Consider the following 18072-nt stretch of genomic DNA (forward strand, 5'->3'; position numbering starts at 1 on the left):
GATGAAGCCCTCTGGATAAACCTTTATTGAGCAGCTAAATGATGTTGGGAGGATGAACTAACTTGAAAGTAACACTAAAAATTACTGCTCATTGGCTTGAACTGAGCCCAGAAATCTTGCAACTATGGTTTTCTGGAAAAGTTTATTTTCTCAATTTTTGTAATGATTATTTTATACTTTCTTTTTACCCTTTAAGCCTTTGAAATCCTCAGATGTCTCAAATACAGACCCTCAACAAATGGCTTTCCCTCATGGTATCACAGAGATAATACAATCTATTATCCTCATGTATCTTACACCTTAAATTTATGTATTCCCCTTTATTTGATCCCATCCTCTGCTTACCCTCCTGCTATTTATACTCCAGCAGAGAATGTGTCTCTTTTCTTGTCAGGTATTAATACTGACACCAGTGTTCATTGATTTCACCTCCCTCCTTTTTTCTTAGGCTCTTTTAATCATTTATTTTTCTGTCTTGAATCATTAACCGCTTTATTCCTTACTATTTAAACAAGATCTGGGCTTCCCAGTATATAGACTCTGCTCTTCTGATATATATCTGATTCCCTTAAAAACCAAAAAATTTGAGATAGTCTGTAAATGCAATCTACATCTCATTTCAGACACTCCAACCACTCCTGTGTAGTTTCTGCCTTTACGTGGTATACCAGGAGTATTTACTAAGGCCACCTATAATTTTTAAACAAATTTACTGAGATATAGTCATCATGCAACAAACTGCACATAGTATAGTTTGGTAAGTTTGGCTTATGTATATCTGCAGAATCATCCTTTCAATCAGTTGGTTTTGTATCTTTGTCAAAAATCAGTTGTTCATGTATGTGTGGGCCTATTTTTGGACTCTGTTTTATTCTACTGATTTAGATGTTTATCTTATAGTGCTAATACTTCTCTGCCTTGGTGACTTTATAGTGAGTCTCAAAATTAGTGTTGATCTACCAGTTTTGTTCTTTTTTTTTTTTAATTTTTATTTATTTATGATAGTCACAGAGAGAGAGAGAGAGAGGCAGAGACATAGGCAGAGGGAGAAGCAGGCTCCATGCACCGGGAGCCTGATGTGGGATTCGATCCTGGGTCTCCAGGATCGCGCCCTGGGCCAAAGGCAGGCGCCAAACCGCTGCGCCACCCAGGGATCCAGTTTTGTTCTTTTATTTCAAAAATTGGGTCTATTTTAGGTTTCTGTGCATTTTCATATGAATTTAGCATCAGTTTTATAATTTCTACACATTAGCCTGTTGGGATTTTTACTGGATTGCCTTGATTCTATAGATCAGTTAGGGGAGAATTGAGTGTTTTTTTCCCCAAGACTCTATTTATCTGAAAGATAGCACAAACAGAGGAAGCAGCAGAGCAGCAGAGGGACAGGGAGAAGCAGACTCCCCACTGAGCAGAGAGCCTGCTATGGGGTCGATCTCAGCACCCTGGGATGAAGGCAGCTGCTTAACTGACTGAGCCCCCAGGTGCCCCAGGGAGACTGTTGATACCTTAACAACACTGGGTCTTATTACTCTTGAGCATAGTATGTTCCTTTTTTTATAGTCATCTTTAATTTTTTAAAGCAATGTTCTGTAGTTTTCAGTGTACTAGTTTTTCAGGTTGTTTGTCAGATTTGTGTTTTCAGTGAAAATAACAGTTCTTTGGGGGGGTCCCCAATAATTTTTTAGTGTAAAGGTATCATGAGACCAGCCCCCCCAGTTCCTCCCCACAAAGCTCCAAACATGATTGAGAACCTCTGACCTAGCCTATACTAATTTTTACATTAAGCTAAAAATGAGAAATGTGATACACCAGAGTGGCCATATATCAGGGCAAAGCAGTTAGCCACAAACATGTACTTAAAATCCCAGTGGAACATGACCAGAGAAATTTTAAAAATAATGACTATAAAATAATTAGCATTTAATTAGCTTTGGTGAAGGAATTTAAAGGATAACTTGACTAATTATTGCTGATGGTACTTTAATTTAGACAGTTTAAAATTTTAACAGGCTTTTACTGGTTGTCCGTAACAAGTCACTTGGTAGTGTTAAACTAGAATTTTTGTTGAAGAAGCCTTTTCTGCATTTAATTATAAGAAGTAGTCAGAGAAGTAGTTATTCTTCTTTTTCAGTTAGAAGATTATTGTTTTCCAAACTTTACATATTTAAATATTTAACACTTTTTACAAAAGAATGATAATGAAGTTTCTATTTTTCATTGTCCTTTGATTCGTGATGGAAGAAAATAAAGTTGTATGTTTAGTATTTGGGGAGAAATAGTAAAAATGTAAATAAAGCAAAAGTAATAAAAGCAGGTTCAAAAAGACCTCTAAATGAGGAACCGATATTTCTGAAAGATAATATGCATTTTGGAATTAAAACCTTACTGTTTGAAATTAAATCTTAATTTCTGAGTGTCATCTTTAAGTCTAAAACTTTAGTGTATTTCTATAGATTTTTTCTGCTGTGAGATGTTTTTACCTTTTTTTTTAATGAGGATAGCTCTGTTACCTGCATTTTAAGGTAAAAAAGGTAATAACGATATGAAGATAGGTTCTATAGTGCTTACAGTTGCTTGGGAAATTATTTATTGCAAAGGTAGTATCTGTACATCATTGAGACTTTTGTAATATCCAAGAACATTTATGCTAGACTCACTTTGTTCATTTCCAAATTTTCCATTATTTATTTTAAGTATTTTATTTATTTATTCATGAGAGAGAGAGAGAAACAGAGAGAGAGAGAGAGAGAGAGAGAGGCAGAGGGAGAAGCAGGCTACATGCAGGGACCCTGACGTGGGACTCCATCTCGGGACTCCAGGATCAGGTCCTGGGCTGAAGGCAGGTGCTAAACTGCTGAGCCACCCAGGGATCCCCACATTTATGCTTTTAGAAAAATAGTTCTGAGAGTAAATTGAAACAAAGCAGTAGGAGACCACTACAATGAAACAAATATTTGATTGATACTGTCTTGTTTTTTAGAGATTTCATTTAGAGAGAGAAAGAGAGAGCGAAAGAGTGAGCGCACAAGCAGGGGGAGCTACAGGCAGAGGGAGAGGGAGAAGCAGGTTCCTAATCCCAGACCTGAGCCTAAGGCAAATACTTAACTGACTGAGCTATGCAGGCACCCCCTGAGTGATACTGTTCTTAAAATATCCATTTGAAAGTTAACTGGATTTGATGTATTTCATATGGATTATATTTTCAATTCCATGATTTTTTCACTACTTCATAATTAACAGTCATAAATCGAATATCTGAAGTTTGGTCTTAGCTTCATTTTGATTCATCTAAAAGTAGGGTAGGCAAGGGATATACATCCTTTTCTGAGCCTTGTTATTTAAACATTTTCTCAGTGTAGTTGAGATTGTCCATTTAATAGTTAGATAGCTTATCCCCCCTCCCCAGATTTTCCAAAGTCTAAAAATTATTCAGAAGTGGTACAGCTGCCCTCTGCTGTTCACCCTATGATTCTTTCAACATTACTGTCACAGCCTTCAGCAGCTTTATATTTTAAGAGCTGAGTTGGGGTGGCTTAAAATATTTTGTTAAGTTTTCATTCTGTAGATGAGAAAAGTAGAAATAGAGAGGGAAATTGATTTGCCTATGTTCTCAATTTCTGTTTATTTGCCTCCCTTCAAAAGATTCATTCCTCTGTTCAGCCATCCATCATTTGAAGAAGCATGATTCTCAGAAAGGAATCACTTAGATGAAAGGTTTTCTTTTACTTTTTTAAAATGTGGTGTAATTAAAAATTTTTAGAGTTACTGATAAAACAAATTTTTAGTTGGGAATAGAATTGAATGTGTGTTATGCTCAGTGTGTGTTTTGTATGTTTATGAATTTTTTGAATAGTTAGATGTTTTATTAACTACTGCGAAATGATGAGATGACTTTTTTTCCTGAGATGACCATTAAGAAAAATATTAATTGGAGAAAATTTAAGAAACACTCAGTTATTAAATATCAGGATTTGGTTTCCTTAATGCAAAATTCTCTTAACTCTGCATTATGGAACTGTTTTTAAAGATGTATTTTGCTCCTTAGTTCTCAAACTGTGGTCTCTTAATATCATTTATCACCAAAAGGAACCAGGACTTTTTGGAGAAAGGGCTGATTCTAGGTCAGGAGCATAAAATGTGCAGGATAAGCCTAGAGGAGTGGTTCTCAGATTTTTTTAGCTCAAAATCTCTTTATGCTGTCTTAAATTGATGAAGACTCCAAAACGTTTTTGTTGATGAGTTATTTTATCCATTGATATTTACATTATTATACATTAAAACTGAGAACTTAAAATTATTCATTTATTTTTAAAAAAGGGTTTATTTCTTTTTTAGAGAATGCACATACATGTAGTGAGGGTGGGGTAGTGGGAGAGGGGGAGAGAAGCTTAAGCAGACTCTGTGCTGAGTGTGGAGCCCCATGAGGGGATTCATCTCATGACCCTGAGATCACAACCTGATTTGAAACCAAGAGTCTGATAATTAACCAACTGTGCCACCCAAGTGCCCCTATTTAATTCATTTAAAAATGGCAATAAACCAATTGTATAATAACATAACATTTTGTTTTAGAAATAACTGTGTTTTCCAAAAAAATGAAGACTAGCATTATTTTACTAAATTTTTGCAAATCTGATGTGTGGCTTAATGGAAGATAGATAGATTCTTTTATCCACTTCTGAGTTCAGTCTGTCATGTAAGCATGTATTACATGTAATATGTGCAGATATTATACATGCATATATAGTTTGTGCATGTGTGGTGTTCTTGTTATAGAATATGAAGAATATCTGGGCTCACATAGATATATAATTAGAAAAAGGAGTACAGAATAAAAGGCCATTTTAGATCATTGTATATAATGTTCCTTTGATTTATGATAGAGGAAAATAAAGTTGTGTTTTCAGTATTTGTAGAGAAACAGTAAAGATATGATTAAAGCAAGAGTAATAATTATAAATGAGGAATAAACACAAATGATAATGTACTTTGGAAATAAAGCTGTATTGTTTGAAATTCAAATTGAAATGGATATTCTTGCTAAGTAATAGTTTTCTTAAAGGTTAATTGCAATGTGGAATCTGAAACTATATTAGTGAACTTTTTGTTCTCTGTTACATTAAATTCCATTGGCTCTTTTGCACTTTGAATAAATTTTTTCCCATATTTAAATTTGTAACATCCAGCAGTGGTCATTTGGAAATATTGGTTCCATAACTAATGCAGATCTTCTACATAGTGGTACATTTTATTATACAGTATTAAAAAATTGCATATATTAATATCACCAATGATTTTTATCAGAAGAGACTTAGGCAGAGGGAGAAGCAAGGTCCTCATAGGGAACCAAACCTATAGGGACTCGATCCTGAATCCTGGGATCACACCCTGAGGTGAAGGCAGACGTTCAACTGCTGAGCCACCCAGGCATCCTGAAAATTTTTTTTAAAGTGGTCTCCACACCCAGCATGGAGCCCAATGTGGGGCTTGAATTTATAAACCTGAGATCAGGAACTAAGGTGAGATTAAAAGTTGGATGTTTAACCAATTGAGCTACCCAGGCACCTAGAAAAAAATTTTTTTTTGAAGATTTATTTATTTATTCATGAGACAGAGAGAGAGAAAGAGAGAGAGAGGCAGAGACATAGACAGAGGGAGAAGCAGGCTCCATGCCGGGAGCCCGACGCGGGACTTGATCCTGGGACTCCAGGATTGCGCCCTGGGCCAAAGGCAGGCGCCAGACAGCTGAGCCACCCAGGGATCCCCTAGAAAATTTTTTAATTAGTGGGAATCTCTCAAGGCTTTGATGATAGATCCACATTTTTTGAAATTCTAAGTTTAGCTCAAAAGCTAAATTTTATCATTGGCAACAATCTGTCAATTGTTCCTTGAAATGATAGACTCACTTTGTTCATTTCCAAAAAAAAAAAAAAAAAAAAAAAAAAGTATGCTCCAGTTCCCCAGTCTGAATAATCTTTGTCATTTGTTTTTTAAAATGTCTTTATTATTATTTGACTTGTTATTTGAAGTAAAAATGATGTTCTATGAAAAAAGTGGCTAGTTTAGCTTGCATGACTTGTTATAGAATGTTATAGTACCACTTATTTATAAAGAGTTCACATTTCCAAGTCAAGCTTCATCAGGTTAGGCCTTTAAATTCAACTACCAGTTTACAGAAAATATGGAGGATGGACAAACAATTAATTATGCTGTGGATGTATAATTGGCAAAGTCTGGAATGTGGGGAACTATAGGATAATCGAACTGCTTCAACAAATTGTGAGGAGAAAAAAGTAATAGGAAATTTGTCGATAAAAAAACAAATGTTGGGACGCTTGGGTGGCTCAGTGGTTGAGCGTCTGCCTTTGGCTCAGGGCATGGTCCCAGAGTCTTGGGATCAAGTCCCACATTGGGCTTCTGACATGGAGCCTGCTTCTCTCTCTGCCTGTGTCTCTGCCTCTCTCCCTTTCTCTCTCTGTGTCTTTGATAAAAAAAAAAAAAAAAAAAAAAGACAAATGCAATACATAGACCTCATTTGGTTTCTCATTTGTACAAAGAAAATGTGTGAGAGATGAACTAATTAAGAAAATTGAAGTTAGACTAATTTTGATATTAAAGGATTATTGTTACTATTTTTGGTATGGTAGCGATAGTGTAGTTATATAAGGAATCATTCCTTCCTCCTGCAACATTGGAAGAAAAAAATATGTACAATGTTAAACATGTAACATAGATTTAATCTCTACAGAATATTTTTAAAAAGATTTTTTAAAAATTTATTTATTCATAGAGACACAGAATGAGAGAGAAGAGGCAGAGACCCAGGGCAGAGTGAGAAGCAGGCTCCATGCAGGGAGCTGGACGTGGGACTTGATCCTGAGTCTCCAGGATCACACCCTGGGCCGCAGGCGGCGTTAAACCGCCGCGCCACCAGGGCTGCCCCCAGAATTTTTTTATTTAAAAAAATTATGAAATGTTTCTGAAAACCAAAAATGATAGAGAATAATACAATGAACACCTGTGTACTGGCCACCCCCTTAAGAAATAAAAAAAATTACAAATGCATTGTGTACTATTGCCTGAAAACATTTTTCTCCCTTATCTGGAGATAATTACTATGCTGAATTTGATGGTCATAATTTCCATGCGTGTCTTTATGTGTAAGAGAGTATGTGTGTGTATAATGTTTTCTTATATATTATGTATATACACTAAAAATATATTGTATTGAATTTATGTATCTTAAAACTTGATATTACACTGAACATATTCTTTTTTTTATTTTATTTTTATTTTATTTTTTTTTACACTGAACATATTCTTAAGGTTTTTTTTGGGTTTTTATGATGTTTAAAGATTTATATATATCGATATGTATCTTTATATCTATGCTATACTGGCTCTGATAAATGGGAAATATTATTTTAAATGGTTAGGTACATTTTAAAATGTATGCTTAATGTGTATTTTCAAATTTCAGATACCTTTCAATTAAAGTAGCTCCAAATTTAAAGCATTTGGCATAGTTAACCTGAAAAGAACATACTGGTTTTCATATGTTTCTAAATATGTATTGTCTGTGCTATTCCAGCCAATGTTTGAAGTACTGAATTTGTAGAGTAAGACAAGCAGGGTGTTTTACCTTTGTGGAGCTTACATAATTTCAAATAGGGATAAATTCTTTATAGGTACATTTTAATATCAGAAGTGGAGGAGCTGGTGAGGAAATGGTCACATGATTGAGTTGCAGCCTGAAGTGAGAAGTTGCCAGCTTTAAATAGAGCTGAGTGAAATCACCCTCCAGATTGAGAGGACAGCAACCTTGTGGTTGGGGAAAAACGTGCTGTATTCAGAGAACTGATAGCCATTGCAGCTGGATCCCAGTGCATAAGGGGAATGTTGTGAGAGATAAAATCTGAGAGGTAGACAGAAGCCATAGACAAAGGGCCTGTCTAGTAGGCTGTGGTAAGTAAGTAAGATTTTTCCTAAAGTTCTGATTTTTCCTGAAGTCTGACTTCAAAGTCAAGAAGCCATTGAAGGGATTCTTTTTAAGCTGGATAGCAACTTGATTAGATTAGTGGTTCTACAAATCTGTGCATGTGATCCACTGGCCTAGAACTATATACTTAACCACTGTCAATTTCCTGGTTTTTGCCATTGCTGTGTAGTAAATGTAACCATTGGGGAAACTAGATGAAAGGTAGTAGGGACCACTCTACTATTTTTGCAACTTCCTATGAGTATTTATAAGTATTTTGAAATAAAAAGATTTAAAAAATTACTGAGAAAATGGATTATTGGCAAGCAATAATGAAAGCAGACTAGTGATAAGGCTATGATTTCCAAGTGAGAGATGATGATTGCTCGGACTTGAGGAGTAATAGTAGATACGGAGACAAGTGGATGAAGTTAATATGTTTCAGAGATGGAGCTGATACTGGTTTGGTGTGAGGAAGGCAGTTCAGATTTTTTCCTGAGCAATTGGTGGTTTCATGTGGGTTTGAGAGCAGTTAAGATTGGAAGAAGAATAGGTTGAGAGGAGGAACTAGAAAATGCTTTATATTGGGCTTGTTAGGTTGAGTAAGCTATCAGGGTGAAGCTGGAGTTGAGTGTAGGAGCCAGGTAGTATTTAGATCATAATTACAGTGGTGGGATTACATGAGATCACATTGGCAGAAGAATGGAGAGAATGAAAAGAAGAGGGCTGGGGATAGAGCTGTCGATAAATCAGTATCTAGAAATGTATTACAAGAGGAGGAGCCAATAGAGGGGATCTCAGAGAGGTGGTGATAGGAAGAATATAAAATAAAGAGAGAGTGGAGTCATTGAAGCCCAAAGAAGGAAGTGGAGGAAGAGAAAGCTATCTGATTTGGATAGTGCTGAGGTACTGAATATGATGAGTAAGGAAGTGACTACAGGAGATTGGGAGACCTCAGGGTGCAGAAGGCAAGCTTGAAAAGTGAACAGAACATGAGAAAATGGAGAGAGCAAGTACAGGTGCCTCATTCAAGGAGTAGCAGAGAAGTGGGGTGGTTGGTTGCTAGTGGGAGCTCTCCTACATCATATTAGTGTGCCATTGAGTATGATCTAGTTGAAAGGGAGAGAGGGATGATGAATCAGGGAAAGATTAATCTAAGGAGCAAATACATTGAGAATGCAGGAAGGGCTAGTGGGTCAAGTATATAGGGGAGGGGTTGTTCTTTTTTGAGTCTCAACGTACTAGCCAGAGAGCCTTTAAAAACATCAGAGCATATCACTCTTCTGCTCAGAAACTTTCCATCCCACTTAGTGTAAAAGTCAAAATCTTACATTGGCCTGCAAAGCTTTAAATGGTGGCACCCCCACCTCTGACCTCATCTCTCACTGTTACTCTCTTTGTCTACTCCAGCCACACTGGCTGCCTCACTTTTAACTCAGTACAGTGATCCCTGCCTTGGGGTTTTGGTTGATTGTGACTCCTTCCTGAATAGCTCTTTCTGCAGGTTTCTTCATGGCTACTTCTTTCAGGGCTTTCCCTCAGTGGTACTCGATCAGTGAGGTGTTCTCTGACCACTAAAATTGCATCCCTCGCCCTCCACCTTTTATTTCGTCTAACCTGCTTTTCTTTTTCTTTTTCTTTTTCTTTTTTTCCTGCTTTTCTTTGTAGCACTGCCCACCACCTTAAATATTGTATGATTATTTACATGTTTATCTCTCACCATTAGAATGTTCAGTCTGTAGGGAGAAGAATTTTGTTTTGTTTACTATTGGTAATACCTAGAACAGTTTCAGATGTGCAAATGTATAATGAGAACAAGGAAGAAAGAATGTGGGTAGAGAATCAGATAGATTTAAGGATGTGGTAGTGGGAAGAAAAGTGTGTTCCTGTTCGGGCTTGTAATACAAAGCAGGGCACTGAGAGTGGACTAAGATGGGAGGGATGATTAGAGTTTTGAGGTAAGCATAGGAAATGTAAGAAGTATTCTTGAAGAGTCGAAAGGTGAACTTTGAAGGTGTGATGTAAGATTGCTGGATGGGTTGACATTTGTGGTTTTCTGAAATGAAATGTGTTTTATTTATTTATTTATTTATTTATTTATTTATTTATTTATTTATTTATTTATTTTCTCTCTTTTAAATTAATAGAATTTTAGCTATTTTTTTTTTAAAAAGGTTTTATTCATTTGAGAAAGAGAGAGGGCATAAACAAGGGGGGAGAAGTAGAGAGAGAAGGGGAAACAGACTCCCCATCGAACCAGGAGCCCCATGTGGGGCTCAAACCCAGGACTCAGAGATCACAACCTGAACCGAAAACCATCTGAGCTACCCAGGCACCCCAAATTTTAGCAATGTTAAGCTGTAAAACAGAATAAGGAAATGTGGCATAAATCCTTAATGTTTTTAGAAGGTTTTTTTTTTTTAGAGATCTTTATAGTTTTGAATTTACAATTGGTGTAGAATGTACCCTAATATAAAGTAACATTCTTTTTAGCCTTACCAATAATTCTCGGATTGTGGGACTCCTGGCTCAGCTGGAGAAGATCAATACTGAATCTACAGAATCAGATACTGCTAGATATGTTACATCAAAAATTCTTCATCTGGCTCAAAGTCAAGGTAAACTTTAATCTTTTGTTTTTGAAATCTTTATCAATTCTTCAAAAGTAGGTGCTAAGAATGTTCAAACTTTTGATAAATAGATGATTTTCTGTAAAAACTGAACTTTCTCAAGTAGACTCAAGAAGTAGAAAACTGAATGACTGTGGATGGAATTGCTATTCAAAGCATTGTTTCTAAAAATGATAATGATTAAGTGTCCCCCTCCCCCATTCTCAAACAATACTTAATTCCAGTGCTTCTTGTTCTAGAATTTTGACAAAAAGATGTCAAGCAGCACAGAACACTGGTTACTAGTGTGATCCCCACTTGAGTGCAAGCTCTGTCATTCAGTGGTGGGGTGATCTTAGGAAAATTTTGAGTCCGTAGGATTCAGCTGTACCAGCTCTGAAGTAGAGATAAAAGATATCAGTGATTATCATGAGTTTTAATGAGAAACATGTAAAAAGAATTTTAAAATGTTCAATAACTGGTATCTGTAATTAGGCATCATTTTTCTATTTTATGAAGTTAATACTACTGAATTGGTATCAAAACCTTGAGAGAGTACAAGAGAAGAAAGGTACTGACTTTGTACTTAGAAACATAAATATGAACAATAAAATTTCAAATAAAATGTTAGTGAAGTAAATCCAAATGAATTAAAATACATTAAAAATGAATATCACCTTGCTAATGAGCACTTCAGGAGTTCTAAAATGGTTTAATATCAGGAAATATAACATTATTTGAACAGGTCAAATAAAATCTATGTAATCATTTCAATAGATACTAAAAAAAGGAAATTAAGATTCTAGAACTTGTGGTTGATTAAAAAAAAAACAAACCTGATTTTTCTTTTTTGAAATAAGGGTAAACCAGCAGCTACCTTAATATTTAATAGTATATTGAAGGCATTCTGTTAAAATTAAAGTTCAGACATTTTATAATTAGTTTTTAATTTTTAAAATTATTTCATTATTCTGGAGTTTCAGGTCCTTTAGTAGGCATTTTCCATATTCAGGAACTCAGTATGTATTAACTCCTCTTCATGGTCATAGAGCATTTTGATAACTACCTCCTATGCAGTCTATGTTTTTAAAGGGTAGTTGACAGCACTCCAAAACCCAGAAGAGGTCTTTAATAGATGACATTTGTTTTTAGCAAAATCTAAGATACCTGTCTGTACTTTTAATTTTTTTATTTTTTAAAAAATTAAAAAAAAATTTTTTAAGATTTTATTTCTTTATTCATGAGAGAGAGACAGAGAGAGAGGCAGAGATACAGGCAGAGGGATAAGCAGGCTCCATGCAGGGAGCCTGACGTGGGACTCGATCCCGGGTCTCCAGGATCACGCCCTGGGCCGAAGGCAGGTGCTAAACCGCTGGGCCACCCAGGGATCCCAAAAATTTTAAAAAGATTTTAAAAAGATTTTATTTATTTATTCACACACACAGAGAGAAGCAGAGACACAGGCAGAGAGAGAGAAGCAGGCTCTATGCAGGGAGCCTGATGCGGGACTTGATCCTGGGACTCCAGGATCACACTATGGGCTGAGGGCAGGCGCTTAACTGCTGAGCCACCCAGGCATTCTATGTGTCTGTACTTTTTAATTCAACAACTTGCTATATTGGAGTCTAGCCTTTGGAAGTAATTGTGCTTATCATCTAAGGTAGACGTACAAGGATGTATAACTGTATTAGTGCAAAGTTATATGTACCAAGTATATTCACTGTGTTCTAATATGAAACCTCCTCAAAACCAACACAAACAAAAGAAAACAAATTCTTCAGACCCATAGATAACACTTGTGTACACTGCCCCCACCACTGCAGACATTTCCCACAGCCTGGAAGCCCCAACTCTCTCGCATCACCTCTGAAAAATGACCCAGCCATACTACTACCAGAGACTGCCCCTATACCCTGCTACTCCCCACTGGGGGTCCAGGCCCTGAATGCTGTCCCCTAGGTTGTGTAATACTGTGATTTCATTTATAGTACATTGGATTAGCCAATGAGAACAGTGTAACTTAGTAGTGGGAAGACTGTCCCATCATCATTTATAGGATAATTCAGTTGGATGTCCATTTGAGAGAGAAAGATTAGAAATTATAGTTAAAGAAGAAATGCAAATAGCCAGTAAACCTGTGAAAAGATTCTTTAACTCCTTGAAAGTTGGGAATTGCTAATGAAAACAACAAAGATACTTCTCACTAGTTAGATTGGCAGAAATTAGAGAATAACAGTATCCAGCATTGGGGACATGGAAAATAGGGTGTTCTCATGCACTGTTGATGGTGCAATAATTATTACTAACTTTGGAGAGAAGAATCTAGCAATGCTTATTTAAAGTGCACTTGCTTGCTGACTCTCAGGAATGTATTTGACTAAAATAAAAATGCTAGTATGTAAAACAATGTTTGAGGATATTTTGCAGCATTGTTTGTAATACCAGAGATACTCCCTAACTATCCATTAATGAGAGAATGGTTGAATTAATTTTGATAAAGCCAAATTGTGGAACATTAAAAGTATAATAACTTCATGCAGTTATAAAGAAGTTACTTGTGATACATCTGACAGATACTTCCTATGTGGAGCTGTATGAATTGCTTGGAGTCCCTAAGTTTGATCTGTTATGTAAAAGAGCAAGTTTCTTTGGTTCATATAACTATATGTATAGCCTCATTTTTGTACAAAGTAAGTGTTATATACATATGTAACACTTATATGAACAAGGCAAAACCCACAAAAACAGAAGTATGCATACCATATTTTTAGCAGTAGTTATCAGTGGGATAGCAAATGGAGGGGAATGAGGTAAGTTCCTGATTTACTTAAAGTACTTTTCTACTGTTAGAATTGTTGTAATAAGCACATACTACTTATGTATTTAAGTGATTTTAAAAAAACCACAAATACTTGTTTATGTAGTGGAGGTATATACATTTCCACAATTTGACGTTAGTTTTTCTTGAGTGCATTACATTTTCTGTCTTTAAGAATATATTACTTATTTGCAGTATGCATGGTACTTTTTGTAATTTACCCTTAATTTTTTCCCTAGAAACATAATTATTATCCATTTCGTGTAGATGGTCTAATTTGTTGGCATGCATCTCTTGGTAGTAATTCCTTTATAATCCTCAGTTTCTGTCATTCTTAATTTTTGCCATTTGTGTCATCTTTCTCTTTTCTTGATCTGTCCAGATCAGTGGTTCTGGGCCAGGGGTGATTTTCCTCTTCACTTGCCCCAAGACACTGGCAATGTTTGGAGGTGTTTTTGGTTGTGAAATTTGAGAAGGGGATTGTTACTGGCATCTAATGGATAGAGGCCAGGGTTGCTGCTGAGCATTACAAACACATAGCATAACCCCTTTTAAGAAAAAATTATTTGGCCGAAACTGACAACAGTGCTGAGATTGAGAGACCCAGGTCTAGCTAAACATTCGTCAATTTTGTCGATCTTTTGAAAGAACCAGCTTCTGGTTTCATTAATTTCCTCTATTTTCCTTTTTTTCTATTTCATTGATCCTCCATCTTTATTGCTTTCCTCCTTCTGCTTGTTTCAACTTTGATTTTCCATTTTCTTAAAGTGGAGCTTTGATAATGGATTTTGAGACCTTTCTTTTATAATGTGGTCATTAAAGCCATAAATTTCTCTGTAAACACTGCTTTAACTGCGTTCTACAACTATTAATATATTTTTATTTTCATTCAGTTCACATGCTCTAATTTCTTTTGTGATTTCTTCTTTGGCCCATGGATTATTTAGCAGTGTGTTGTTTAACTTCTCATTATTTTAGAATTTCCCAGTTTCTTTCTGTTGTTTTCTAATTTAATTCCACTGTGGTTGGAGATTTGTATGATTTTAGTCCTTTTGAATTTATTGAGACATATTTTATGGCTTACTATATGGTCATTCCTTGGGAATGTTCCATGTGCACGTGAATGTTCCATCTGCTGTTGTTGGGTGGAGTGTCCTATTAATGTTGGTTAGGTCACGTTGTTTGATAGTGTTGTTCAAAACTTGTATACCTTATTGATTTTCTCGTTAGCTGTTCTATTAAGACTTGGGTATTGAATTCTCTACCTATTGTTGATCTGTATATTTCTCTTTTCAATTTTGGCAGTTTTGGTTTATATATATTTAAGGCTGAGCCACCCAGGCACCCTCCTTCTAGCCAATTTGTATTTTTGAATGTAAAGTAGATAGCAGTTTGTAGATAGCAGTTTGATGTACTCTACCTATTAATTTGAGCATTTAGTTTGATAACATTTAATATAACATTAATTGGACTTAAGTCTACAGTTAATTTTCTGTTTGTCCTTGCTGTTTTCATTTCTTGTTTTTTATTGCCCTACCCTCTTTTGTATTATTAGAACAGTTTTTAGAATTCCATTTTAATTTACCTATTGACTTACCAGTTATACCTATTTGTAATTTTTAAAACTCATTCCTCTGGAAATCAAAATAAGCAATCATTAACTTTTTGCACTGTGCTTGGAATTAAGAATGTAACCACATATGAAATTTAGAAACCTTGGAACCTCAAGTACCCATTTATATTTATCATTCTTCAGCTCTAGTTATGATAGGTATCTTATCTATATACATTAGAAGTCCTGAAAGACAATTTTTGCTTTTGGCAGTCTTGTGTATTTTAAAGATATTAAGAAAAATGTAGTTTTTTATGTTTACTCACATATTTACCATTTCTGAAGCTCTTTTTTCTTTCCTAAAGATATGAGGTTGATCTGGCAGAATTTCCCTTTGGCCTACAGAATTTCCTTTGGCATTTCTAGTGGACAGATCTGCTGTGGAAGAATTTTTTGTATCTGACAGTAGATTTATTTCACCAAATTCTTGAGGGATATTTTTACTGGGTATAGAATTCTGAGTTGATGGTTTTTGTCTCTCAGCACTATAAAGTGCATGTAAAACAGTGCTTCCACTATTTTGTGGCCTCTATGATTTCAAAGGAGATGTCTACTATTTTTGATACTTTGCTTTCTGAAAGTTATGTGTCATTTTTCTATGATTGAGTTCATAATTTTCTACTAGTTTTGGTTTTCAGAGGTTTGCATATAGTTTTCTTTGTATTTATCCTGCTTGGAATTTGCTGAGCTTCTCAAATCTGTAAATTTGTGTTTTTATAAATTTTAGGAAATTTTTACTGATCAAAATTTGTCTCTTTCATTTTTTTCTCTTGGGATATAATAATGCATATGCTGGGCTTTTGGAGATTGCTCCAGAGATCCTTGAGGCCCTGTTTTTCACTTTCAATCCTCTCTGTTAGATTGGATGATACATCGTTTTTCTATGTTCAGGTTCACTGCCTTTTTCCTCTGCATTCTGCCATTATGTTTATCTGATATTTATTTCACATATTATATTTTTCTTTTCTAAAATGTACATTTGGTTCTTTTTTTGTGCTTTTTCTCTGTGATTTCTTTTTGTTCATGGTGAGCTTATTTTCCATAATATGATTGAATGTAATTATAATAGCTGCTTTAAAATTATTGCCTGTTAAGTATAACATTTAGATTATTGCAGGTGTTGAAGAAAGTATGTAGTGGTATAAGAACTGAGAGGAGAAGGACTGTTGTAGAAAAGCCAGCAGAGGAAGTGTTACTAGCAATGTTAAGTAACGTAGAGGGGTTAGTTAAAATAACATCTTTTTCATTTGACAATAAATTATTGGCCACAACAAGAGCACTTTCATGTAATGTGAATGGCAAATGAAATAAAAGGCAGGAGTGTAGACTTTCTGTTATGGGGGGAGTTTCACTGAGAAACCAGAAGGAAATAGAGGAGGCAGCAAGTTAAAATAAGGTTTGTTAAGTAGGTGGGAAAACAGAAAATAGTATGTGGGTAGAAGCTGAAGCTGTAGGTTTATAAGTAGGTAGAAAGGATGGGATTCAGAACATAGTAGAAACAATATATGCCTCTTTCCCTCCCTGGATTGGAAAAAGGAATTCAGAATCATCAAGGACTGGATACATAAGTGTATGGAGCTTGGTTATTGTTTATAGGATTTCATCTGTCATTGACTAATAACTTTGTCTCAATTCATTGAGGGAAATGTAGATTCTGAGAGTTGGGAATAGAGGTCCAGAGACTGAGAGGCAAGGTTGAGAACTGGCACACATTTTGGAATAGCTGTGGCTATGGCAGGGCAGATGGTAATGGCTGTGAGTTGAGGTAAGTCAAAACAGTAGTTTCAGGGTTTTGGTACTAAGAATCTTAAACTAGGAGAAATTCTTGTGGCCTTATTTTTACTGTGATGTAGGAATAGAGAGTGCACATTTTAGTATTTACTTAATTATAAGGGTTTGCAGTGGTACAATTAAGGGGTGGACCTTGGAATCCAAGTGGGGTATGTCAAGAATTGATTTTGTGGGAAAAGAGCACTGGCATTGATGAGTTAGAAATTTCAGTGGAAGTGACAGTGAGGCTTCCCTAATTTTTCGAAAGCAAGGAGGATGAGTAGTATCAGGAGGCTGTGGTCTTGCAAGTGGGAAATTGGAGGTTAAGATTTCAGAAGTAGGGGAGTTTGAGGTCTGAGAATTGAAAGTGTTCATAAATTGGAGCCCAGGAGAAAGGGTTTGTTGTTACACGCTCAAGAAGCTAGGCAGCTAGGTATTTGAGTGAATTATCCACATTGACATTGAAGTCTCCTTAGATGATAACAAGAGTCTAGAGTAGAGTAGAAAACTATAGCACCTAGTTTTCATTTAGTGTGAGTAGTAAACTACATGATTGTGGATATTACAATAAGGGGAGTTTTTGGTTTGTTCCGTGAAGGTGAAAAAGTAATGGTTAGTAGAGGAGATCTCAATCTTCTGACTATTCTATGTGATTAATACTGAAAAATCATTTGGCTTTAACATTTTTTTTCTTTTTAAAAATATTTTTAAAGTTTATTCATGAGAGAAACAGAGAGAAAGGCAGAGACGTAGGCAGAGAGAGAAGCAGGCTCCTCATAGGGATCCCAATGGGGGACTTGATCCTAGAACTCCAGGATCATGCCCTGAGCCAAAGACAGATGCTCAGTCACTGAGCTACCCAGGCGTCCCAATTTGGCTTTAACATTAAATTGATTGTCTTATTTAAAATGTTATGTCAGAGGTGCATTGTGGATGTTTAAGCAGTATTTATTTAAAACTTAATACTTATGGATGGAGGCAGCTGGGCCAGGGAAATGATGAAGGGTCAGCAGAGGAATCACATACTTGTAAAAAAGGATTTGGGTTCTACAAATATTAATGAGTTTTTCCGTTTTTTATAGATAAATTTGTCATTTGTTTAAGCGTTAGAAATTATGGCAATAGGATATAGAAACGAACAGTGTTTTAGATCTTCATATCACTTATGCAGGTTTTTTGTTAATTTTTAAAAATTTTTAAAAGATTTTATTTATTCGTGAGAGACAGAGAGAGGCAGAGACATAGGCAGAGGGAGAAGCAGGCTGCTCACAGGGAGCCCAATGTG

General features: G+C 35.6%; 1 protein-coding gene across 4 annotated transcripts in view; it reads left to right on the forward strand.

Annotated features, from left to right (window-relative positions):
- The window catches only part of AGTPBP1 (ATP/GTP binding protein 1), a 180053-nt gene that overhangs the window by 37108 nt on the left and 124873 nt on the right, over positions 1-18072 (forward strand). For 3 of the 4 annotated variants that reach the window (XM_038526945.1, XM_038526944.1, XM_038526943.1), the window contains exon 3: positions 10472-10596. In XM_038526945.1, the coding sequence (XP_038382873.1) occupies positions 10472-10596 (125 nt within the window). Of the gene's footprint in view, positions 1-10471; positions 10597-18072 lie in introns of those variants that run through there. The other variant, XM_038526946.1, reaches the window with a different exon arrangement.

Source organism: Canis lupus, chromosome 1, assembly GCF_011100685.1.
Source record: "Canis lupus familiaris isolate Mischka breed German Shepherd chromosome 1, alternate assembly UU_Cfam_GSD_1.0, whole genome shotgun sequence".
Classification (NCBI taxonomy): domain Eukaryota; kingdom Metazoa; phylum Chordata; class Mammalia; order Carnivora; family Canidae; genus Canis; species Canis lupus.